The 27,253-nt window shown below is 39.8% G+C and overlaps 1 protein-coding gene across 2 annotated transcripts in view; it reads left to right on the top strand.

Moving 5' to 3' along the window:
* The window catches only part of LOC125237702 (nucleolar protein 4), a 297,005-nt gene that overhangs the window by 91,687 nt on the left and 178,065 nt on the right, over window positions 1-27,253 (top strand). For both annotated transcript variants that reach the window (XM_048144860.1, XM_048144859.1), the window contains exon 3: window positions 23,609-23,743. In XM_048144860.1, the coding sequence (XP_048000817.1) occupies window positions 23,609-23,743 (135 nt within the window). The remainder of the gene's footprint in view (window positions 1-23,608; window positions 23,744-27,253) is intronic.

Below are 27,253 nucleotides of genomic sequence, written 5' to 3'. Positions count from 1 at the left end.
AACATCAGAACAAGATTATCTGTTCTTCTGCTTCAAGCTAGCGTTTTCCCGGCCTAGCTCCAGAATCCACATTCCTGTCAAGTTTTATTTACACTTTGCGCGGTTTTCGGCATCCTCTGGTGTGAGATCGTTACCACAGTGACATTGACACTTGATACTGACAATTCTGTGCCTATTTCTGGGTTGAATAGTGAAACTGCTACTCAGTACTCAGCGTCAATATTTCCTTTCCTTGTTGAACAGGCAATGAACGGCGAAGTCACTGTCGGGCGACCATTGTCACTAATGTGAAATTGGCTACTGTTCTCGGAATAAATTGGGACAGGCACATCCCTAGTACCGACCCGGGGTAAACAGAAGTCTCAAAAGCGCCCGCTACGCCGCTCGAACACATGTGAGCCCGTGCAGGGTTGCCGACATTTCTCTTCGCTCATTAGTGACCTATTTTGCAAAACTGAGTACATTATTACGGCGTAGAAATTCTGATAATAAAAACAACCCCTTAGCATGAAATAGTACATTATGATACAAGTGTGGAGAACCAGGAATTTCGAAACGAGTGGGGATAAATTTAAACACGACCGATGTAAACTATTATGTAAACCCATCATTCTGAGTAGAAAAAGTACAAAAAATCCCACATTTGGAAGAAAAAGTAAAACAAACAAATATGGGCTGATTGTGCTTTTTGCTAGTGCTCAAACTGGTTCATTTCTTGTCAGGTCATAACTTTCAGAGGGCCATCTGTACTGGAAATGTCGTACGGTAAGATAAACATCTGAAAAGAAAATTCGTAACTAGTCTCGATTAAACACATTTCATCAACAACCCGTTGGTCGTGTTTTAATTTATTGCCACCCAATTCTCTAATTCCTCTTTTCCGCACATCGTAATGTACTTACTATTTTTTGTTTAAAAAAGAAAAAGAAAGTGTTATTCTCGTGTCAGCCCTGCACGGTATAATGTCGGCTGTGTAGCGCCGACGGAATCACCTGGCCTCGCAATTTTACGAGCAGCGCTGCGGCCGCCTCTACCTTTCCCGGGAGGGATGGGATTTTCTTAGTCGATAACGTTTTATCGATGTTTACAACTTAATTTTTATGTTTAGGTATTTATTTAATCGTATGGCATAAATAGGTTCACAGGTATACAGTATTTTATATCATAAAAAGTATGTCACAAATTGATGTCCAAGGTTCTCAGCCATTGAGCTGCGTCAGGAGTAAGTGAGATCAGGTCATCGGGACTTCCTGGGTAGGCTCTGGGGGCACTCCTGAACTATGTGTTGAACAGTTTGCGATTCGGCGCCACAGTCACATCTAGGCGAATCAATCCAGCCACAAAATGTATGTATATACGGTATGTAAACGATTTATTGTACATAAGACAAGTAAGGACTTATGTCCTTAAAACAACATTATTGTTTAGCTGTTATAAATATTTTTTTTTGTAACTTATACAAAATTAGTATTAGTGTATTTATGTGATAATTTCAGGAATTTCCTTATAAAGTGTGAATATTCCTTACAGTTTGTGCAATCAACTATTTACCTATATTTGATTTTTAAATTAGTATGTGACTCTAAATCAAATGTAATCTTAATCTGTTATACAGAATATAACACAAAGTATGTGTTTAATTACAATGACAATTTATGCAATGCAGAATACTTGTTAGATAATTATTTGATTTGTATTCCTTACAAAAACTCCCTCAAATAACTAAGAACTTACCTAAGAAACTTGTAAGAATATGTTTATTTTAACATATTATAAATATCACCAATTTAAATTTTCCACCCACGACGTTATACCTATTATATTTATTAAAAGAAAACAAAGAACTATCATATTCTATCCACCACAAAAAAAACTGTCGATATCCACCACACCGCCCCATCCCTACGCACTCGAGCACATTCAAGTCCCCGTCCCGAGCGGGGCGATGGAATTAAATCGCACGCACGACACTTCCGCCCCCACGCCGCCGAGCCGCCCGGCACCCGCCGCGCTGCCGCCCGTCACCCGCCGCGCCCCCGCTCTTTAGCCCCGGGCGCGGGCGTACAGGGCTGCCGACTGACTGCTGTGTTGCATTTTATGTTCGAGTGTGAGTTAGTTTGACAGCTAGCGTTAAATGTTTAAAGGGGTATATTGTGTTAATTTAGACGTTTTTGAAATTGACTTTTCGAAAGACCGGATTTTGAAGCCGCAGTTTGCAATATGTGCTTAAAACAGCCTCTATCCAAAAATTCAATAATTATGCAAAATCTTGTGGATTAACTTATGAACTAACAACAAGTGACTACAATATTAAGTCACGAGCTTAAGTTTTGTCCAACACTGAGTTTTTTCCCTCTAACATTCACACAGACATAAGGGGTAGGCAGAGCACATGAAACTGTTCACATTTTAGTGCCACAAACAATTAAAGGGTCGAAAGGAAAACGAAATTTGTGACATTTCCTCATTTTTTTTTTACATACACGAAGATATGAAGTCAAGTTTTTGTTTTGTCTTTGTCTGTCAAAAAATCAGTTTCCCAACCCAGATATTTAAGTACATGAATGTGCTCATGTTTCAGAGCATTTAAAGAGTCGAAGGGAAAACCCGGCAACCTTCAAATCAAGAGTGAACAGGCATCTTCTGGGCGAGCTCACTTCATCGTAGGCCACGTCTTTGCCTTTGGCTAGTCTGTGGCCAAGAGTAAGCCCATTTATAATAAAAAAAAACGAAGTTATGACACTTCGTTATTTTTTTTTTCCTTTGACAACCCTGCGGGTGAGCGATGCGGCGAGTCGCTGACATGTGCCGCGGCTCGTGCGGCTCATACATCTTGTGCCGGCGGGGACGCCAGCCGGGACCGGGGTCACATATACGGCGATATGTTGACGAGTTTTTGCGATACTAGGTACTTCATATTGTGGAAGTACGTGTTGTGGATTGGCAGGAATCACGGCTGTCTCTTGAGACCTACTAAAAGACTGGCCAAATATATCCATACTAATATTATAAATGGGAAAGTGTGTGTGTCTGTTTGTTTGTCCGTCCTTCACGGCAAAACGGAGCGACGAATTGACGTGTTTTTTTAAGTGTAGATAGTTGAAGGGATGAAAAGTGACATAGGCTAATTTATGTCTCTTTCTATCGCGAGCGAAGCCGCGGGCATGTTATAAACTGAAATAGATTTAATTCATACATGCATACATCGTTTAAACGAGCCGGCGCGGCGCGGGCATGCTAGCCGAGACCAAAGTCACATATATACCTACATGTTGTCGAGTTTTTGCGATACACTGCAGAGCTACAATTTACATTATGTTGTGGATAGTGTGTCGACTGAAATGATGGCGTCTGCTTGTAATCTTAAAACTTTCTTACTAGTCTGCTTAAGCTCATTTTGCGCCGACTAGAAAGCTCGAGAGTGTCGTAATATTCATTAAAATATACACCACAAGCTGCGGTTTCAAACGCCATGAAATCTTAATCTGATTACTGCGAATATGGACCGTATGAATAGAGTTGGACAGTAAGCTGCAGAGTTATGTTTTTTTTTTAATTAATTTATTTAAAGGTAACATACATTTTACATTTTTAAAGTTCCTCGCCAAACTGCTCATGCAGTTTGTTGGCGATGTGACTGCCTTGTATATAAATCTGTTTATAGTGAGGGGGAAAGGGGAGGGGGGGGGGTGTCACTTCTACTGCTTACATCGTTATCTATTTCTGCTTCATATTTTGGTTTCATTGATATTTACTAAGACAATACTTTCCAACACAATTTATAAAACCTGTTAATTAAGTAAGAGACGGCTAATTCCCTGTAACAGAGTAATGTACGTTTCCGATTACTTGCATTTTTCTTTGTTAATGGTGCATAATTCAATATTAATATAATAAGGATCAAAGTTAAGTTTAAAAGATAAAGTAACACTTGCATCATAAATAAATAAACCAAAGCCATACATTACAGTTATGTCAGTTCGTGGAATTGCCAAAACAACGTATTGTGAGACACCGTCAAATACGCTTCTGATTTTACATCCTCAGTTACCGTAGGAGATGATGGAATAACATTCAGTTAATGATAACATACATAATTAAAACAACATAAACCCCCGGGAATCCACCCCGAACTAAGACCCTATAGTCCCGCACGTAACATGTAAGACCGGTGTAAGCAGTGTACTCGAAACTTGGAAGTTTCTAGTCTCACAAGTCTCCGAACTCGCCCGTTGTACAATCTGGCTATTTTGAATTTGGAAGATCTGCACTTTCGTTGTGATACTTGTGATAGTGGAATGAGATGTTGGGAGTTGAACTATCGCAGTTTGATATCATATTAAAGAGTCATTAACAAGTGAAAAGCTGACAACGTTTATACAGAAGCAGGACTTTTGCACGTGTTAACTGTTAAGTAAATATGCACATAAGTTAGACTTAGAAAATAATCTGCTGAAACACTATTGTAATTCCTATAATTTAAATTTTCTTTATTACTCAACCTCATAAGCCTTGCTTCTGAAGAGCGATCTCTTCCAGATGAAGAAAAACGTGGCGGGAATTTGATTTTTTTTGACTTCTAACGTTTCTAGTTACTAGGTGGAGCAGGTGGTTTTATTTTTAGCGTGAATAACTAAACATACTTATTTCTATTTTAATGAAACCAATTCGGAATCAATAAACTTTATTTAATTTACCCATGATTTTTTCTAACTTATATTTACATATGTTTTTGACTGACTTACATTTTATTCAAGCATCCAGTAAATAGCTACAGCTCAATTCCTACTACTCTAGATAGATAAATAGATAGATAATATCTATATTCTCACCCACAAGTCCCACAACGTACTCTACAGTATCTACACACCCTGGTAACTAGTACTTTCAGCGAGGTGCGCAGTCGAGTAGTTGAATTATGAAGTTAAGTATAGCATCGCTTCAGGGGTTAAGGCAGACGCTGCCTTTGTCGTGCTTATTAAGGAAGCCATATGCTTCTGACTCGTTTGTATTGTCGATGAAAATGGAACTTCGTAAAAAGTGGGGGCCTAAGCTGACAATTGTTGATAAATTAACTTTTTAACAAAAAATAAAACCGCCTTCAAAAATAAGCGCGTTACAAAACACGGAGAAACTAAAAAGCCAAAAATAACAAACCTTTGAATTCAGATTTCTTATCAGATTCCTAATCTAAACATCCAAATTATAAACAAATCAATTATTTTTGAAGCCGGTACCAGACCTGTTTGCCCCTCCCAACCATACGCAGGCTGGCCCCGCCTTCAAAAATAATTGATTTGTTTATAATTTGGATGTTTAGATTATTGCAATCTGATAAGAAATCTGAATTCAAAGGTTTGTTATTTTTGGCTTTTTAGTTTCTCCGTGTTTTGTAACGCGCTTATTTTTGAAGGCGGTTTTATTTTTTGTTAAAAAGTTAATTTATTTGTTGATTTTTAGTGGTTCCTAGTGATATTATATGTATCAGTCCGAATATATGTACAGTAGTGAAAGAATTATCCTTTAACTCCTAACCATTGAGGAGTTGACCTTCCATCATCAGCTCAGCCACATAAAATTACTACCGTCAGGCGTAAATACTGGTGTACCTTTGAAAAATACACTAAAAAAACCTTACATGTGCCTATAACATTTGAAGAGTTCCCTCTATTTCTCCAAGATACCATCATCAGACCCTGACTTGGTGTCAATGGGACCATCTCGGAGTTATACCCGTTCGATCAAAAAAAAAAATTTTGAAAATCGATCCAGGATTCTCGGAGATATCGCGTAAAGGTGCGTTTAAACGGCGCGTATTAGCACGATCTTACGCGAGCCGAGCCGTCCGTGTAGATGCGGCTCGGCTCAATACGAACGCGAGCCTGTGCGTTTACACGGCGCGAGGTAGCACGATCCTACGCGAGCCGAGCCGTCCGTGTAGATACGAACGCAAGCCTATTATATTGTTGCGTTTTTTGTGACCGAGATGTTTTGGGTTCCATATTGATGGTTCCTCTTCATATAATTCAATAACGTATGCGGAATGAAATCTGGACAAAATTCAATGTCTTATAAAACTAATATAACATATCTTTCGTGATTTTAATTATGTATTGAATATCGATAAATAAAAGAGTTAGTTTTCGCCAATGTGAGGCTTCTAACAGAACTTGTGATACTTTATGTCCATCGGTGTCGACAAAACCAATGTTAGCATTTTTTAAGGTCCAAATTTATCTTCCATGTGATAACTTTTTAAAGAAGCTTCGTATGCTCGATATTTTTCACATTCTTGTCCGTAGGATCATTAGTGTTCTCAAAATAATAGTTTTCTTGTCGTGAAATTCCATTTACTCGACATATTATTACTTATTAGTCATTCATAAACCCAGAAATGCAAAAACAGCTGTTTTCTACATTTTTTGACTTAACGGCGTAGCAGCATTTTCAAAGTTGTTTATTTTATTTTTGAAGACTATAGGCCTAACTTTTTTTGAATGTGTATCGATACTCAAGTCTTCAAGATAATTTTTATCACTTTCGCTGCCCCATTCGAATGCTGTCTCGAGCTCTCTGTGAGATTTTGTGCCTTAGGGGGCCCACATTTCTTTTAATCAAATCTCTCCCAGAAAACTTGCCAATGCTGTAATGTTTTCTTGGACCACGCTTTGTTGCGGTAGTTTTTGTAAAGAAAAAGGACGCAAAAATATTATAAATTGACTGTTAGCTTCTAACCCTTCCTACAAAACTTTCCTCGCAAAACGCATTCGGTCACAGAAAATTGGTATGTAGAAATTACAAACAGTTTCGCTAGGTCGTCCTTCTCGATTGACCATCATTTCGAGAAAAGGAATTCAATACTCATGAAACTTACCAGTTTAAATGACAGATATGTAAACTTTAATCTGGCATTTATACATTATTTTAGTTTATTTATTTACTTACTCTGTACTGTACGATATCAAAACTTTGTCCAGATTTCATTCCGCATACGTTAAAGCTTTGCATCATAATTCGAACACATGAAAACGCCGATAAAAAACTTAAAACTCGACTTCCGTCGTCGCCCGCTTTGTACCATCTGTTTAGACGGCGCGTATTAACACGAGCCGAGCCGAAGATGGCGCGCGCGCCTTTGATCCGTGTCGAAAAAACCGACAAGTGATGGATCGCGCGAACTTTGCCGAGCCGAGCCGAGCCGCGCCGAGCGTAGCTGTTTAAACGGCGCGTGGCGCGCCGGATCACGAGCCGAGCCAGGCTCGGCTCGCGTTATCGCGCGCCGTTTAAACGCACCTTAACATACATACAAAAAAAAAAAAAAACATTCAGTCGAATTGAGAACCTCCTCCTTTTTTGAAGTCGGTTAAAAAGTCGCGGGACTTTTCGTATAATTCGTAATCATCTTAATAAAAAAAATTAAACACATGACGTTTGTTTATTCATGAATAATACAGCTAATGACACTTTTTTGTTTATTCTATTCTATTTCCTTATACATACTACCTACTCGTTATTGTTGTCCTACATTTCCATTTCTTAGATTTTACCAATATATAAAAAATCATTGAAAACAGATTAAACTTTTTTTCAAAAATACGCTGTCTACATTATTCACAACATCGCTTATAATGTATCAGGCGACGAAGAGCGCAGTGGAAAGGGTAATATAGACGGTGTACGCAGTACGGAGCTACGGGCCGACGGAAGATTCGCTAACGCAATTACGTACGGCCGCCTCACTAACTCAATATCGATAGTATGAAAGCGCTGTACTATGTATATTTCCAAAGATTTATAAAGATTTCGAGTGTTTTTGTCAAGTTGTATAGCATTTAAATAAATACTAAAAAAATCTTTCGAAAAATATTCGTGTAAAATTTCAAAATTCCGCTGCCTGCTGTCACTACTACACTTATAATATATCAGACCTCAAATATATCCGTCACATAGATTATATTATGCCAATCTCTTTTTATTGTTATTATGGATAGGTATTTACCTATATTTATGACGCAGTTCATGTGCTAGTTTTGACGCCGGATGTTGGTGTAGGTTATACCGCTTTAAATACTTATAGGTAGGCTCTTACCTCAAACTTGTCAACATATTGATCTCGTCACATCCCTAGGCTTGTTTACCTGTTCGTATCGCCGGCCTCCCCTCGGGCCGCTTTATGCTCGCCTCGCCTATACGAGCCTGGTAGCCTCTGATAATTGCGGGAAGTTTTGTCGGCTTCTGTCTTAGACCAGACAACGCTATATGGCAAAATTTTAGAAATTTCTGTGGAATTAGGAATAAACAATATCTGTTTCTTTTCATTAGATAATGGCAGATACTTAAGAGCCGCATTTTAATCTGCTACTTGTGATACGTTTTACGGCTTCAAAAAGTAAGCCGAAACATGGCCTCAAAACCTTTTGACCTTTTGACGACCGGTCTGGCTCAGTCGGTAGTGACCCTGCCTACTAAGCCGCGGTCCTGGGTTCGAATCCCGGTAAGGGCATTTATTTGTGTGATGAGCACTGATGATATTTGTTCCTGAGTCATGGATGTTATCGTCGCTTAGCACCCATAGTACAAGCTTTGCTTAGTTTGGGGCTAAGTTGATCTGTGTAAGGTGTCCCCAATATTTATTTATTTATTTATTTAAAAACTTGTACTCTTAGCTCAATATGAAGCACCCTCGCTCAAACGTCATCGCTCATCGATCACGTCACATCCCTAAGCTTGTTTACGCCTGTTCGTATCGCCGGCCTCCCCCGGGGCCGCTTTATGTTGCCTCGGCTATGCGAGCCTGGTAGCCGCTGTTAATTGCGGTCGTTCGAGGCGTGATGGCGCCCTGGTTTTGTCGACTTTTCTGTCTTAGACGAAACAAAATGAAGGCTGGGTTTTTTCGCTAGCTTATCATTTTTGTGGAATTGAGAATAAGTTAAAGTTTAATTGAGAACTATAAAGTATTCATAGAATGCGGATTTCTACATACATACATACATACATATAATCACGCCTGTATCCCATAAAGGGGTAAGCAGAGCACATGCACTGCTAAGTTTCAGTGCCACTCTTGGCAAAAAGGGGTTGAAAGAAATCCAAATTGTGACATTGCAGTGACAGGTTGCCAGCCTCTCGCCTACGCTACAATTTAACCCATATCCCCCAGTCGACTTCTACGACACCCACGGGAAGAAAGGGGGTGGTAAAATTCTTAACCCGTCACCACACGTCACATTTCTAATCTTCTAAAAATGTTGAAAGTGACGTCATAGAACTCATTACTATAAAGTCTGTAAGTAGCATTTAAATTCACTGATTCTATTTTGACGGGTAGCGCTTGATTGTGTTTGTTGCTGTGTACTTACTGCAAATTTTATTGTTCCTTTCCTATGGTGAGGTGTGCAATAGAGAGCTCCTAATTTCGAAGGTTCTAAGGGAAATTTCTTTAAAAGATTCTCATGATTCGCAATAATCCTTGTAATTTTAGGTCCCAGCTACCAGCTATGTCTGACGTTAGCAATTTCGCTGAACCTACCCAACGACACAATCACTTACGCTTCGGAAGCGTATCGTTGCGCTCTCTATTGCTTCTGCCGTCCTAGCCGAATGGCAATCGTTGACACCAGACGCCGCTCTAAAGGCAGTCGCTCTCTGTCGCTCCAATTCAGAAGAGCGATAAAGATAGCTAGCTACGAAAGCGATATTATCGTGAACGTTTGTGCATTTGTCTACCATATACCAGTAGCACATGATTATAAAGTGTGCACAAAGTGCACTCATGCTGCGTATTGCGAGAGTATCCCGCGTGGAACTGTCAAGCGGCAAAGATTTCTCGCTTTGACATTTGTCCGCGAGAGAGCGGTTTATCGGTTCGCGTGAGAGCTCTATGTCGCGGTGTTTTGTCGCTTGTCGACTGTCGTGGCAATCATGTGCTACCAGGGGCGGCTCACTCCGCGATCCTTTCGCCGCGCTACAAGTACATGCCGGCGGCCGCGAATTCGCGGCCCATTCACTGGCGACGACCTTCGCGCGGCGCAATAGAATTCAATGTCGTCTGCACGCGTGCGGTCCGTTTGTTAATGTAGGTTAGAATTTAGAATGGCGGCGTTTTGTGAACATCAAAGGAGTGAGCCTTCTGTACTTGTACTATTATATATTCTGTGGTGCTACTGCTAAGCGTGCAGCGCTGTAGTGGCGCGACAGAGCCCGAGTAGCCGGACTGAGTTTCGTTCGATCGTAGCGTGAAGCGTGAACGAATGTCGCGTCGGCTAACCCGGTACTCCCGGCAGTAACGAAGGCTGCAAAAAGCGTAGGATCCGCAAACAGGATGAAAGGCGCTCGGCAAACAGACGCCCGGGTCGCGTCAAGTGAACGGGACGGGTTAAACGGTTACTTTGCGAGGTTTTTACGAAATTCGCTTGGACGGTGAAATCGATCGGTGATTTTGTTTGATACAATATCTAGTTATTTATTATAGTTATACCAAGCGACATCCATACTAATATTGTTGTAAATTGTGTGTGTCTCTCTGTGTGTCTGTTTGTCCGTCTTTCAAGGCAAAACGGAGCGGCGAGATTTGTTAAGTAGAGATAGTTGAAGGGATGGAGAGCGACATAAGTTACTTTTGTCTCTTTCTAACCCCCCAAGCTGGCGGTTAAATTAACAGTAACCTTAAAGATAAAGTATATATAACAGTAACCTGTGTATAAGGTATAGGCGGGACAAATCTCGACTGGGGAACAATTGTAACTAATCTATTTTTTCCATTATTACACTATGATGTTGAGTTCTACATGTATCCAGTGTACACGCCTACCATAATATATATATCCGATGGACACTCTATTTAATGACGCAAACATAACAAACATTGCAAAACACGGTTTTTTTTTATACTACGTGGTGACAAACAAGCATACGGCCCGCCTGATGTAAAGCGGTCACCGTAACCTACGGACGAGTGCAACTCAAACAGTGTCACATGCGCGTTGCCACCCCATTAGAAACTTGTACATTCCCTTTTGCTGTGTTAAGTACACAGCAAAAAGGAGTGTACAAGTTCCAAGGAGGGTTCGGGTTGCCGACGACTCCAAAGGACAATAGACGGAACAAGTTAGTTCCGTAAGTCCTCCTGTCATCAGCACACCGCACCCTCGTTGAGCTCTGGGAAAATGGACCAGTTACATTTGCCCCCCCCAGTCGAGATTTGCCCCTCTGTACCTTATCTATCCTATTATTTATGCGCATATTGGACAGGTTCACATAATTTTCAGGTGTAGAGTGTATCTTCATTTGCCAGCTTCTCTTCTGACTTTTGCAGGGTTAGCACATGATTGCCGCGGAGTATGTCGCCGCGAGATAGACTACCCGTCCTTATGTCATTAATACAGTTAGAAATAGACGTGTCATCTATCTCGTGGCGACATACTCTCACGGCAATCATGTGCTAGGCATGCGCTTACGCTTTCCCATACATACATACATACAATACAATCACGCCTGTATCCCATAAAGGGTAGGCAGAACACATGAAACTACTAAAGCAACAACATTTATTTCAACATTTATTTTGCGAACCGCCAAGGAGTGGAATGCCCTGCCTGAGTCTGTGTTCCCACATGAGTACAATCCAGGTCTCTTTAAAGCAAGGGTAAATAGGTATCTCATAGGTAAGCGTGATCCACCGTAGACCGCATCATCACTTACCATCAGGTGTGATCGTGGTCAAACGTCTGCCTATTCATACTAAAAAAAAAAAAAAACCGGCCAAGAGCGTGTCGGGCCACGCTCAGTATAGGGTTCCGTAGTTTTCCGTATTTTTCTCAAAAACTACTTAAGCTATCAAGTTCAAAACAATTTTCCTAGAAAGTCTTTATAAAGTTTTACTTTTGTGATTTTTTTCATATTTTTTAAACAAATGGTTCAAAAGTTAGAGGGGGGGGGACGCACTTTTTTTTCCTTTAGGAGCGATTATTTCCGAAAATTTTAATATTATCAAAAAACGATCTCAGTAAACCCTTATTCATTTTTTAATACCTATCCAACAATATATCACACGTTGGGGTTGGAATGAAAAAAAATATCAGCCCCCACTTTACATGTAGGAGGGGTACCCTAATAAAACATTTTTTTCCATTTTTTATTTTTGCACTTTGTTGGCGTGATTGATATACATATAGGTACCAAATTTCAGCTTTCTAGTGCTTACGGTTACTGAGATTATCCGCGGACGGGCGGACGGACGGACAGACAGACATGGCGAAACTATAAGGGTTCCTAGTTGACTACGGAACCCTAAAAAGCTTCAGTGCCACTCTTGGCAAATAAGGGGTTGAAAGAAAACGAAACTGTGACATTGCGGTTTCTCATACATTTCCACCAATAACCAAATATCGACGCAGGAGCGGGCAACGGGCATGGAGAATGGCGCATTCGACATTCGCTCGGAGCACGCCTGCCATTGTCTGTGTACGGTCTAATAAATCAAAACCTTTTTTTGTGAAATGTTTTGAATCTGGATTTTTGGACGTGCCTACAGAATACAGTACGGTCAGCATCAAAAATGGCGGATCGAACAATGCTTCAGATCAGTAAACTTCCGTTCTGTAACTACTCAACAAAATCACTAGATATTGATATTGATATTTAATTGGGTAATTTTTTTCAAAATTGTCCACCCCATTTTTTTTGGATTTGGAAATTTTTATGTGTTTTCCACTCAGAATTGCGAGCTTCTTAATCCTAATAGGAGAAAAAAAGTGTCCCAAGGTTTTTTCCCATTTTTTCATACATTTTGTATGGCGGTAACGGAATGGAAGGTTCGAAAAAATGTATGGAAATCTTGGGACATTTTTTTCTCCTATCAGGATCGAAAGAGCTCTCGATTCTGAGTATGAATCGCGTAAAATATACCCATGTTACAAAAAAAGTGGGGCGGACAACTTTGAAAAATATGACCCAACTATTTCATAAAATTGTATTATACATTATTATGTAAATATGCATATTACGATGTTATTCATTATTTATTGAAATACTCATAAGATCTACAGTGATTTTTTATAGTTTTTATTAAATTACTTGCCCAAGGACAATATCGTCGGCACGACTTCCGGTTGTAAGAAGTGGACGGGAAGTTGCGGTTTCTTCCCACTTCCGGTGCCCGGGAGACTTGTATTGTAGGGGGTTTCTTTTGTGTAAGAATTGTTTTACTCACACTTATGCAGTTAGACTGCTAAAGTCATTAAGCATAATCGTAAATTTTCTAGCAATTTCGGTGCAGAGTTGTCGCTTTAAAGTCGTATATCGGTGACTAAACCCGGTTCCGTAGCCAAATGCGCAAACGCTTTCGATAGTATCGTTGTATAGGTATCCATCTCTATGAATCTTCCGAGCGCGACAGAGCCAGACATCGGCATTTAGCGTCAACGAGTACTTATAGTATTCAGCTAGCAGTTCTCATAAATCATAATTTATGATTTATGATTCATAAATCATTTATTTGCTTATACCATGGTACGTTAAAACTAGCACTCGCCTCGGATGACGATTTTTAACCCCCGACGCAAAAACGACGGGGTGTTATAAGTTTGACATGTCTGTCTGTCTGTCTATCTGTGTGTGTGGCATCGTAGCTCCCGAACGGATGAACCGATTCAGATTTTTTTTTTGTTTGAAAGCTGAGTTAGTCGGGAGTGTTCTTAGCCATGTTTCATGAAAATCGGTCTACTATGTCACGGTCGGAGGTTTTTCAAAATTTTAATTTTTGTGATCGAGACGCACTTATGTGACTTTCTGTTCAATTCAATCAAATAATCCTAAATGCGTCCGATGCATGCGAAAGCTTCAGGCATAATCAATTAGGCCTGATTTAGACGGCGTGCGAATTCGCATGCGATTTTAGTTACATTGCACACTGTTGAGGTTACATACAAGTTTGCGCAGTCATCAAATACCGCAATGTAATGAAACTCGCATGCGAGTTCTCGCACCGTCTAAATGGGCCCTTAGTCATGAAGCATGAGTATCCTTTAGACAAGGAACGCCACGTAGCACGATTAGGTCGATATCGGCGGCAACAGGTGGTCGCGAGACGCTGGCGGAGAACTTCTGATTTACGGCGGTGAAATATTTAAGTACAACTGCTTTTGTGTGACGTTTGATGGAGTCTCTTTGGTGATTTTCTTTGGAGCTGACTTTTTACAAGCTTTTATTGAACTTGCCTTGTTAGTATGTTAGTGTTCACTTAGTGTGCGTCAAAACGTAGAAGCAAAATATTTTGGAGCTCATATAACCCGGCAACCTTCAAATCAAGAGTGAACAGGCATCTTCTGGGCGAGCTCACTCCATCGTAGGCCACGTCTTTGCCTTTGGCTAGTCTGTGGTCAAGAGTAAGCCCATTTATAATAAAAAAAAAAAAATTTGACCCGGCTTCCGATTGAGCTGCAATTTTGCACACATAAATGTAAATCATGTGACAATGCAATATTATGGTATCATGGAGCTGCTCTGATTATGTAGCAGAAAGCTGGTCATAGGAACTTATGGAACGTCGTATCCCCATCGAGTAAGGGGTTTTTAGAAACGTCTCGGAGAGCAGTATATATCTGACTGTTGAAAGAAAGGTACAGTCGGTGATAAAAGCTTGTGCCAAAAATGTTTTTTTTTTGCAAAAAAACTTATAATGACTAAGTTAAGTGATTATGTATGATAGGTATTGATAATACTTAACCCTAAACTGTTACAGTAAGATCCTCATGGTGAATTCAAACTGTTGTTATACGAGCCCCCCGTGTAAGAATTTCACTACCCTTTCTTACCATGGGTGTCGTCGAAGTCGACTGTGGGGGGTTAACTTGTGGTTTACTTTATATCTTTCTCTTTGACTTATTGAACTTGCGAGTTTTTTAACACACGAGAAGTAAAATACATTTGCACCCGAGTGTAACACAAAACTTTTCCCCTCACTATATCGAGGAAACTACAACGCAAAAAATGCGTTTATCACTGCTTCCAGTAGTTCCAACAGGTGGTAAATCATCTTTATTACCAGATTTACCTACTTTTATCAATTTTAAAGCAGTTAATTTGACTTTATTCAAGGTCAAAATACTTTACCCACTAGTGGATAAAATGCGTTTTACCCGCTGGTATTAAAGGATAAAACACGTGTTTCCGAGCTAGTGAGGGGAAAAATTCGCTCGTGGTTCAACTATAGAATCCTTTCACTTGCTCGTTTTTCAATTCCACACTTGGCGTTAAAATACAACTTTGCCCCCTTGTATAACAAATAACAATTATTTTAAGAATAGGAAACTAGCCTATTCTACCAGCAAGTAGCTAAATTAAACATAACTTCTTACCAAAGACTCAAAATAATAAAGACGCAAGTTTCTCGAGCAATATTTTGTACAATTTATTTTTACTCGGAAAGGCGCCTCGGAGCGGCAATGGCGCCTGAGAGTGACGGCCATCACAGATGTATATCGGAAATATCGGAATAGAGGTTGCATGTGAAAATGTATGTACAGTACAGATGTACCCAGTGCCAAGTTTTTTCCTTCGTATCTTCACGAAAACTCACGAACGTGTCATGTTATATTGATTTCAACTAACACGATCTTCACTCATATGATTAAATTAAAACGGGACTTAATTGCGTAAAACTTACGTTTATATTTAACTCGAGATTTCGGACATGACGCTACGTCCGTGGTCAAGGGTAGACTCATATTAATTCAATAAGCTTCTATATAAAAAGTAGTAAATAAGTAGCTCCTAAGCTCCCTCCCTCCTAAGCTGAAAAGAGCTACCTCAAACGGAAATCCATAGCTAACTTATACTTCAGTATTTATAGCTGACAGTTCGATTTTCAAAATCATTTATTTGGTTTTGAGATCCACTCGGCTTAACAGGGCAGTATAATTTTTTTAATAACAACTCATAAACTAGAACGTTCCTTTGCTAATCCGCGAATTGATAACGTGCAAGAACACATGAGATTAACATGGATTTCCGTAAAGTAACGCCTGATTCCATCGATTATTTAATAACAACTTACAAAATTACCTTTATTCACATGTTAAACATGTAAAATAGGGTCATTCACGTAAAAATAGTCGAAAATCGCTCGACATGCTTCGCTCCGCCTTCGTAACGAGCAGCATTTTCACTGAGCACGCATGCACTAAAGCTTTCTAAGTGTAATGTCCATTTTACGATTACGTACGATTTTAGCCGAAAACCGAAGGTCGTTTTGTAATCTCACGGGCTATTGTGCTTATTTTTTAATGTTATTATATTTGGTCTGGGGTGTACTATTACTCGACATGTCTGTGAGTGCCTGAATGGCGGCGGAATGACGACGGCGTTTCGCTAATTGGCGGGAAGGCGCAATAGCGGCGCGCGGGGCTCGGCATAGGCGGTAGCGGGAGCGGAGGCGGGCGCGGTAGCGGGCCACTTTTACGAAAACTATTGATTTCTATTTCACTTTTTTCTCTAAAATCTAGTGTCTCAGTGACAGCATTTGCGATCGATATGGTACCGAAACAGTTAAAAAGGTACCTAATAATTTAAGGAGAAGATGATTGAGTTGCGTGAATTGTCGTATATACAACTTGTTCGACCTAAATTAGAAGTAAAGTTGCACATATTAATGGTGACATGATGCTTTTTGAAACGTCTCTCAGTTCTAGGAACATCTCCTGTCGAGGCAAGTTCACAGACGATTATAAAGTAGTTTGTGAACGGGCCCCGTAGCCGAATGGCATTTCTGCGACGCGAAACGTCACCGAAACGCCAGCAAGGTAGTCTGGCTCTGTCGCGCCGATACGCACGATCGATATTTTTTTCAGTAAACTGGTGAATTTTACCTTGCCGCCAAATCCTTCAGAAATAACCGAATTAATTGAAACTTCAAAATGAAACAGCTCTACAACTCTAGTTTATGGTACATTGCCGTCAGTTTTTAGAAACTAATTTTAGATACTTATTTTTAAGGATTTGTGTTTTTTTGTCCATAATGGCATCACCGTCCATTATAGGGTATTTTACATTAAAATCGTAACTTTATAACCTAGGTCTCTCCTAACCTAATCTAGGTATCTCGTCTACGTCTTCGACCTACAGTTTGCGAGTCGGCGGCAATCATGGGCCATCATGGGCCATAGTTGCAGGTACCGGCCCGGGCCGCTCTGCCGGGCGACGCCGTTCTTATTTATATGTATTATATGCATCTAAGGATAGCCGCTATGTAGATAGATTAGAAACAAAGCATCGGTCTTTTTTTCTAAGAAGATCTTTTCATCAATACACTTTACAATCGCAAAACCATAAAAATAACCTAGAGAGTCGGTAGCCCAGCAAACTATAGGTTTAGCAAGTCGGTGGCAATCATGGGCCATCATAGGCCATTAGTTGCAGATACCGGCCCGGGCCGGGCCGCTCTGCCAAGCGACGCCGTTCGCAGAATTGCGAGCAGATTATACGGAGCCGCTACGCTACGCCCCTGGATTCCCTGGCCCCGTAGCCGAATGGCATTTCTCCGACGCCAAACGAAAGCAATACGCCGCTGGCTCTGTCGCGCCAATACGCAAGCGCGATAGAGATAGATATCTAGTACTAGCGCTTCGTTTCGTGAGCGTTTCGTGAGCGATTGTGCCATTCGGCTAGCCACCCTGGAAAGATTAGATTAGTCTGTAAGGCACGCGTGTTTTCTTTGCAGGGGATGAGGAAATCGTTTAGGTATTAAAGACGACAAGAAGTCTGGAGTATTAGTTATTAAATTTTAATGTTTGTCGACAAAACAGTGCCACCTTAACTATATAAAGCAAAAATTACCTATTGCGCGACTATTAGGTCGCAATCACTTAAATTACGTGGAATCGACGTAGCCGGCACGTGCTTTTTTTTCCCACTTTGGTCGACTCCACGTGGATTCGACGTCGATTCGAGGTAACTCATTTTCGTCACTGTCAGATTTGCGACCTTATAATAGGTAGTTTTATAGCTATTTTTACCTAAAATGTTTGCTGGGTATCCTTGCAAGGACCTACGCCATGAGGGATATGAGGCTTAAAGATTGTTTTGATCTGCGACCCTGCTAGTTAAAGTAGCTCTTAGGTTTTTTCATACGATCAAAACATATTTTGTTACGACGCTGATAGAAAACGTCCTTTTATGTTTTCTATTAAGAAATATTCATTTCGAGAAAGCCATCAATGTTTTGTCAACGACACATAAAGCGTAGTTGCAAAAAATTTAGGTGCTTACCAGTGGCGGCTGGTGAAAATTTCTGCTAGGCAACACTGAGCAAAACGAAACCTACCTTAAAATTAATAGGTACATTACTAGTAATCAATTTTAGGCAAGCCGGTGGGAATCGGCTTGTACGGACCAGCCGCTGCTGGTACTTACTTACTATGTACCTACACAGCTTTGACAATAAATCTTATCTTATCTTATCTTACTATTGTTTGTATTTATGTTAGCTAATTGTTTTACTTTTTAACCCCCGACGCAAAAACGAAGGGGTGTTATAAGTTTGACGTGTCTGTCTGTGTGTATGTCTGTCTGTCTGTCTGTCTGTTTGTATGTCTGTCTGTGTGTGTGTCTGTCTGTGGCATCGTAGCTCTCGAACGGATGAACCGATTTTGATTTAGTTTTTTTTTATGAAAGCTGATTTTTTACATAATCAGAAGTTCTTATCATGTTCCCTATTTCACAAACGTTGCCGCCCGCAACCCCGAGTATAGCTAATGCTAGGTTCTCCACATTGTCGGTCCTGGCAAGTGTTTTTGCTCCCTGAGCAGTAGCGTTGCAATTTATAGCCAGATCCTGTACCACGAGTTTTCGTTTCGGTCGGGAAAACGTAGTAGTAGTAGTAAACTCTTTATTGTACAACTAATAACAAAAAACACAGTAATTACAGTAAATAACAGTACAAAGGCGAACTTATCCCTTTGAGGGATTTCTTCCACCTTTGAGTGAATGAGAGGAAAAAAGAGATGAGGGTGACAAATGCAGCAACATGTACAACAAGGTACCAGAAAGACAAATAATTAAATGACACATAATTTATGGGAATAAACAAATATTACATTAAAAAAAGGAATGGAGAAATTACACTAAAAATGGGAAAAGAACAATTGAGAATTTAACGTTTTTGTTTAGAAAACATTTCTCGAAACCGTGAAGCTCATTGCATGTTTCCTTGTACACGGTCCGCCTGACGGAAAGCCGTCACCGTGACCTATGGACGCCTGCAACTCAAAGGGTGTCACATGCGCGTTGCCGACCCATTAGAAACTTGTACACTCCTTTCTTGAAGAACCCGACACTGTAGTTCATCGGGAATACCTCGGCAGGGAGCTCATTCCACAGCCGGAGCGTCCGCGGGAGGAAATTCCTCTGAAACCGCACGTTACGCGACCATAGGTTGCAAGGTGTGTGGATGAGCGCCCTGTCGATGGCGAGCGGTGCGATGATGAAAAGTGGACGTTGGCATCATGCCTAAGCCAGCGTTCCCGCTTAAGCGTCGCGTGTCTCGGGGCGCGCAACGGACGTCCGCGCCACGCCGCCTGAATGTAATTCAAAAAACGCCACGCCGCCACCACGCCACCTGGGGCGCGTCTTACGTCCTTCCTATACAAAATGTACTGAGGAGACGTTTTTTTAATTACATTCAGGCGGCGTGGCGCGGACGTCCGTTGCGCGCCCCGAGACACGCGACGCATAGATGTGGCCGGTCCCTAACAGTCCTTCCTATATTTGTGTTAAAAATCATGGTAGTGGCTCGGGTAGCTAGAGGCTGGGATTATTATCCGAGCTAGCACAGAAGTGCCGCGTTACTTGGCTATTCGTTTGATTATTTTAGTTAATTTTCTCGAAGAGAATTTTGAAATACAAATTAATGCTTTCGGCCACAGAATATTATAATAGTGCGTTCAGTCTCTATTGCAATGCGTTGATATATACTTAATACTATCTACATACGTCATAGTTCTAAGTAACAGAAGTACCTTGAATTTAAGAATCGTGAAATGTACGGGGTCCAATACATTCCACGACTCTTCTGTTCTGAACAAACTCTAGTTGAGTATCATCTTGAAAATAATTTACAATACTTAGGTACTTATACTTTTGGGTTATGCCTATTACGCTAAATACATACAGAGTGGGGCCTGTAACAAAGGCGAAGAATTGAACTCTAGGCTATTCTCCTTATACTGATCAACATTTGTTCGGCGACTTTTAAAAATAACTTGTATTTTGATTTTTATCGCCCTTGAAAGTTTTTTCTAAGAGGTAATGTATTGCGAATTCTGTTAAGTCTAAAGTGTGACAGACAACGTCAATGACAACAATAATGGCGTACATTGAAGCTAATATTTATTTTGTATGAAAAATTAAAAATTTAAAGACTTCATAATTTTTAAAAGTCACTGAACAAATGTTGATCAGTATAAGGAGAATAGCCTACAGTTCAATTCTTCGCCTTTGTTACAGGCCCCACTCTGTATAATAAAGTAAGGTGGCAAGTGGATATTGGCCTCCGACAGACTTCTCCATTCATCCCTATCATGTACGATGTGGTGCCATCATACCAACTCTTTGTAGTACTCGTAAAATACCAAGACAATATTGTTTCTAAAAATTTCGAAAAAAGCCTTTTTCAAAGAAAGACAGACAACTTTAACTGGAAACATCGTCAGAAACTGCAGAAATAAAAATACTGCACATAAAATTGCTTAAAAAAAGTCTGCTTTGCTCTCAGTTAGAAACACCTTTGCACCAGGCAATCATGAAATGCTAAGCGACCGCCACGCCGAGCCCGTAATTACGCCCGGACACTCCTGATTAGAGATGCCCCGAATAGTGGTGGCTGAATGCCGAATATCCGGCCCCGTACATGACCGAATTTTTCTCTCTCCTCTCCTCCTCGAATAATGGATTTGGCAGAATACTAATGTTTGGACTCTCACTCGACCCGGCCGGCCTCGCAATACCACTAACAAAGAACAAAGTCTGCTAAGATTAAATTTTTGGTGCATTAACTTGTGAATATAGGACACTGTTGATAGTAACTTAAATGTAAATCAACGGATTATGATCAAAAGGTATTATTTTATTAAAATAAAAACCGGCCAAGAGCGTGTCGGGCCACGCTCAGTGTAGGGTTCCGTAGTTTTCCGTATTTTTTTCAAAACCTACTAAACCTATCAAATTCAAAACAATTTTCCTAGAAAGTCTTTATAAAGGTCTACTTCTGTGTAAAGTTCTTCTTTATAAAGTTGTACTTTTGTGATTTTTTTCATATTTTTTAAACATATGGTTCAAAAGTTAGAGGGGGGGGGACGCACTTTTTTTTTCCTTTAGGAGCGATTATTTCCGAAAATATTAATATTATCAAAAAACAATCTTAGTAAACCCTTATTCATTTTTAAATATATTCATTTTTATATGTAAATATTTTAGATTAGGCTCCTACTAACCCTTAATTAATTGTCACTTTCATTCATGTATGTACTAACAAAATATGTGTCTCTGTTACACGAAATAAATAAATAATAATAATAAATACCTATCCAACAATGTATCACACGTTGGGGTTGAAATGAAAAAAAATATCAGCCCCCACTTTACATGTAGGGGGGTACCCTAATAATTTTTTTTTTCCATATTTTATTTTTGCACTTTGTTGGCGTGATTGATATACATATTGGTACCAAATTTCAGCTTTCTAGTGCTAACGGTTACTGAGATTATCCGCGGAGGGACGGACGGATGGACAGACAGACATGGCGAAACTATAAGGGTTCCTAGTTGACTACGGAACCATAAAAATTCACTAATTTTTAAAATATCGCGGTAAATTAGCGGATTTTCTCTTACTTATAGATGTAACACACTGACTGGCTACGATAGTACTTACTCTTTATTATGCTGTGACACTGGCGTGATATTCGTGATGACATCTCCCTATCCGAGGGAAATTGAAGAAACGCCACCACGAATGTTCATCAAATATATGTGGATGCTGCATTTCAATTGCTCGAATATGCCGAATATTCGTCCCATCTCTACTCCTAATTACCTTCTCGCGACGCTGCCCGCCTGGTGTCGCACTAATTGCTGTCCACGTTATTTATGCGCCTAATTAGTTAAGCAGTGTGTTAGTGCTTAGCACTAATATCTTGTCGGCATAAGTATGTGTGTGAGAGAAGCTGCCGTACCGGCCTAGCTGAAAAGATTAACTAACTAATATGGCTCTGTGATCCAAAGATGATCTTGGCCTCCAAAACGAGAGCACGCCACTTATCCCGATCCTGCGTAGCTTCCTGCCAATTATCGGCTTGTAGCTGACGTAGATCCGCCACCACACTGTCTCCCCAGCGGCATCTGGGCCGCTGTTTGTACCTTTTTGGTACGGAACCCTAAAAAGATTAAAGGTATAGGAAAACATTATCATTCATCATCATTCCCCTGTCCTTTGTCATTTGGGATCAGCGCAGCATGTCTTCCTCTTCCAAACCTCTATGGCCCGTCATCTCATCATTCACTTGTTTCCGTTTCATATCATCTCTCACACAGTCCATCCATCTTTTCCTCGGTTTTCCTCTCCCGTTACTTCCTTCCACCACATTCAAATGAAATAAATGAATGATATCTTCCTTGTCACATGACTTCGTCCCTTCGCATCACAACTTTCAGGCTTTCTCTTATATGTATGTACTTATAGAGAAACATTGGATATTAAAACCCTGTATTGCATAAAAGTAGATTTTAATAAATTGTTAAAAGGTGCTCGACATGCTAATGTCCAATAGACCCTTCTGTCTCATTTATTGATAACTAAGCTTTTGCGCGCGGATTCGCGTTAGAAAGAGACGAAGTAGCCTATGTGACATGTGACTCTCCATCCCTTCAACTATCTCCACTTAAAAAATCACGTCAATTTGTCGCTTTGTTTTGCCGTGTAAGGCGGACAAGGCGGACAAACAAACAGCCACACACACTTTTTCGAAAGTGGCCCAGTAGGTGACCGTCGTCGTCGAAGTCCGTTTATCTTAAAACTGATGTTATTTTTCAACTTTTGCCTTTTTTACCAGACTAATAATCATTCTTGGAGTGTAAAGGCAGGCGGAAGAAAAATTGTATATTTTGAGTGAATTACTTTATCATCAGCAAGTGCCGAAATTGAAGGTACATAACAGCTGATAACGAATTTAATTCCAAGAGATACCGGTTACGCCATCTATCGGCGAGTAGCGGAACGAGATGTTCGTTGCTGTACAGTTTCGGAAGTGTAATACAGGATGAACAGATGTCGTTAGCAGCAATAATTTGATGCATTGAGTTGTATTTTCGGAGCATTTTATTAGGTATTTGATATCAACTTCGTGTAAATGGAACTTTGTGCTATCATTATATTAAATGTTAAAATTGTAATATCTTCTATCGACACTTGATCGACACGATTCAGGTTAAATAGAATAAAACCTTCTAAAAGTCTACACGTTAGTTTCCTTTATCTCATACGTAGGTTAGGTACTGTTAAACGAATCGTTATGGGCTCTTTTATTTCATTAATAACCTTGGTTTCCTATTGTTTCAGAATGCTCCAAATCAAGAGCCTGTGTATCGAAAAGTCGCGATAGTTGAAAACTTCTTCGACATTATTTATACCGTCCACGTGGAGCTAGAAGGTCGACCAGGGAAGCATGCTGGCCAGAAGCGGACCTACAGAACTGTAAGTTATATTTCCATCATTAAATAATTTCAAACAAAGCGGGAAAGCAAAAAACATAATGGCTATTGTTAATAGCGCCATCTGTGTGATCGTGGACTAACTAGAACAGGGTTCACCTCCTTGTTCACGTAGCTGTAATATGCAATACAACTCTGTGCAACGTTGTAGGGTGGTTTTCATAGATGGCGCTACTAGCATACTTTTTTGGAAATGTTAAAATATTTCCGTTTTTTAATTTGTAATAAATCGTACTTCCTACGTAAAGTTTCCTTTTTGCTACAAACTTTATGCGATACCTACCTATAGTATATTACAAAAGTACGACGCTTCAGCTATTATCATTCTTTTTTATTTAGGTACCTGAATATTATTTTTATATTATACACATACTCATTTCCTCACAATTATTATGTGCTCTCCTAGCATCATCCTTCTCTGAACGACTAGTCGTTTTGTGAAAATAAAATATAGGTAAGTATATGAACGAGTTTCTAATCAGGACTTGAGAGTTGCTTTGTGGAGAGCGGAGTATGACTTCTACTCCAAAACTGTCGGCATAGCCAAGATGACCATCGCTTGTGCTAGTTTTGCTACAACGAAACACTTCATGTTCCTACCCTCGAGCACATATCTTCCTTCTTTGTGTAACAGTGAAAGTTGCGTCCCGGTCTACTGAGAGATTGGCATGTTGGGTACGCGGCTAGGGTTGTAAAAAAACGGTTTTTTTTCTGGCTTGAAAAAAAAAACATGAAAAAAAAAACAGTTTTTTTTAACCGACTTCAAAAAAGGAGGAGGTTCTCAATTCGACTGAATGTTTTTTTTTTTTTTTTTTTTTTGTATGTATGTTACTCGATATCTCCGAGAATCGTGGACCGATTTTCAAAATTTTTTTTTTGATCGAACGGGTATAACCCCGAGATGGTCCCATTGGCACCAACTCAGGGTCTGATGATGGGATCTTGGAGAAATCGAGGGAACTCTTCAAATGTTATAGGCAAATGTAATGTTTTTAGTGTATTTTTCAAAGGTACCTACACCAGTATTTACGCCTGACGGTAGTAATTTTATGTGGCTGAGCTGATGATGGAAGGTCAACTCCTCAATGGTTAGGAGTTAAAGGATAATTCTTTCACTACTGTACATATATTCGGACTGATACATATAATATCACTAGGAACCACTAAAAATCAACAAATAAATTAACTTTTTAACAAAAAATAAAACCGCCTTCAAAAATAAGCACGTTACAAAACACGGAGAAACTAAAAAGCAAAAAATAATAAACCTTTGAATTCAGATTTCTTATCGTATTGCAATAATCTAAACATCCAAATTATAAACAAATCAATTATTTTTGGAGTCGGTACCAGCCTGTGTATGGTTGGGTGGGGCAAACAGGCAATAGCAAGGCGACGAACAAGTCTGGTACCGACCACAAAAATAATTGATTTGTTTATAATTTGGATGTTTAGATTATTGCAATACGATAAGAAATCTGAATTCAAAGGTTTATTATTTTTTGCTTTTTAGTTTCTCCGTGTTTTGTAACGTGCTTATTTTTGAAGGCGGTTTTTTCTGGAGTATGTTTTTTTTCTAAAGTACGTAATCTCAAAATTTGCAAAGTAGTTAATACTTTTATACGGTTTTTTAGACTTAATGTTAATTATTAAACGAATTTAATCAACTAACTTTAATTTCTGGTCTTATAAAAGGGCGACCCACCAACCCGCACTGGACCAGCGTGGTGGGCTTACGGTCCAAACCCCCCCTATGAAATGTCGAATTCCCCGTCATGGCCCCGAAGGCCCGGTGGAACCCAGAGACTTGGTGACGACGGTAACCAAGCAACTCTGGGGGCCAGGGGTGCTAAGAATCCCCGGGCGTTACGATCTCCTCACCGTCAAACTAACATGGCACGAAATATGGACTTTGATAACTTCAATATACTTACATATAATGTACGCACACTATTAAAGGATGAACGTCTTTTGGAACTGGAAAACGCTCTAAAATATATTAAATGGGACATAATAGGGCTTTCAGAAGTGAGAAGACCCGGTGAGGAAACCACAGATAGAGACGATTGCATCTTTTATCATTATGGAACTAATAGCGGTAGAAACGGGGTAGGATTTTTAGTTGCAAAAAAATGGAAAACCAACATAATAGAGTTTAAGGGGTACTCCGACAGGGTAGCTGCATTAAAGTTTAGACTAACAAAAACTTATACGCTTACTGTAGTTCAGGCCTACGCTCCTACATCTTCATATGCAAACGAAGAAGCGGAAGAGTTTTATGACTCATTAAACAAAGCCTGTGAGGAGCTGCGAGGTACCTGGAATATAGTGATCGGCGATTTTAACGCAAAGCTGGGCAATCGAATTGAAGCGGGTGATGAACAAGTTACAGGGCCACACGGACTCGGTGATCGAAACGAACGTGGGACACGACTTCTTAATTTCGCTTTTGGACAAGGGTTAAAGGTCTGCAATAGCTATTTTAGAAAAAGAGAACAGAGACGTTGGACCTGGGCGTCACCAAATGGCATCCACAAAAATGAAATAGATTTTGTATTGGCTCCCAAGTTAGACATTATTAATGACATAAGTACAATAAACCAAATTAGATTCAGTTCAGATCATAGACCGGTACGTGCAAAACTAGCTTTCAAATTCAAAATTTTGCGTCAAAAGACTTTCCTAACCCGAATTAAGAACCTCGACAGATTCAACATAACAAACAACTATGAGGTATTCAATTTAGAATTGCAGAATCAATTTAAAACACTTACCATTGACGCCGATGACACAGAAGATCAGTACCAGAAAATCCTACATTGCGTAAGATCTGCTAGCAACAAAATTAAAACCAATAACCATAGACATAAAAAACTTTCGCACAATACACTAGAATTAATTGAACAAAGGAAGCATTTATCTATAGCCTCCCAAGACTTCAATAGCCTGGACAGAATGGTAAAACGTAGCATCAGACGTGACATTCGAACATTTAATACCACCGCAGTTAAAACAGCACTAAACAAAAATACATCACTAAAAACAGCCCGTCAGGGAATCCATCAAGGAACAAAGTCATGGATAAACAGTTTGATGGATGAAAATAACATCAAGCAACATAGCAGAGATAAAATTTTAGAAATATGCACCGATTACTATAAAAAGCTTTACTCTAACTCAAACAAATTTGCCACCGTTTCCAATCCATACATCTGTACAGAAAACATCCACCCAATTACAGACTACGAAGTAAATCAGGCCCTTCGAACTATGAAATTTGGGAAAAGCCCAGGAGAAGATGGTCTCAGTACTGAATGCTTAATTCTAGGTAAAACTACACTGCTTCCACATATAACAAAGTTATTTAACAGCATACTAAAATCCGGACAAATCCCCAAACAGATGACCCACGCCAACATAATATTGCTCCATAAAAAGGGCGACAAGAGCAATATTAACAACTATCGCCCTATAAGTCTGGTATCCCATATGT

This window comes from Leguminivora glycinivorella, chromosome 22 (genome assembly GCF_023078275.1).
Source record: "Leguminivora glycinivorella isolate SPB_JAAS2020 chromosome 22, LegGlyc_1.1, whole genome shotgun sequence".
Taxonomy (NCBI): Eukaryota; Metazoa; Arthropoda; class Insecta; order Lepidoptera; family Tortricidae; genus Leguminivora; species Leguminivora glycinivorella.
Note: the sequence above shows the minus strand (reverse complement) of the source record. Positions and strands in the feature narration are given on the sequence as shown.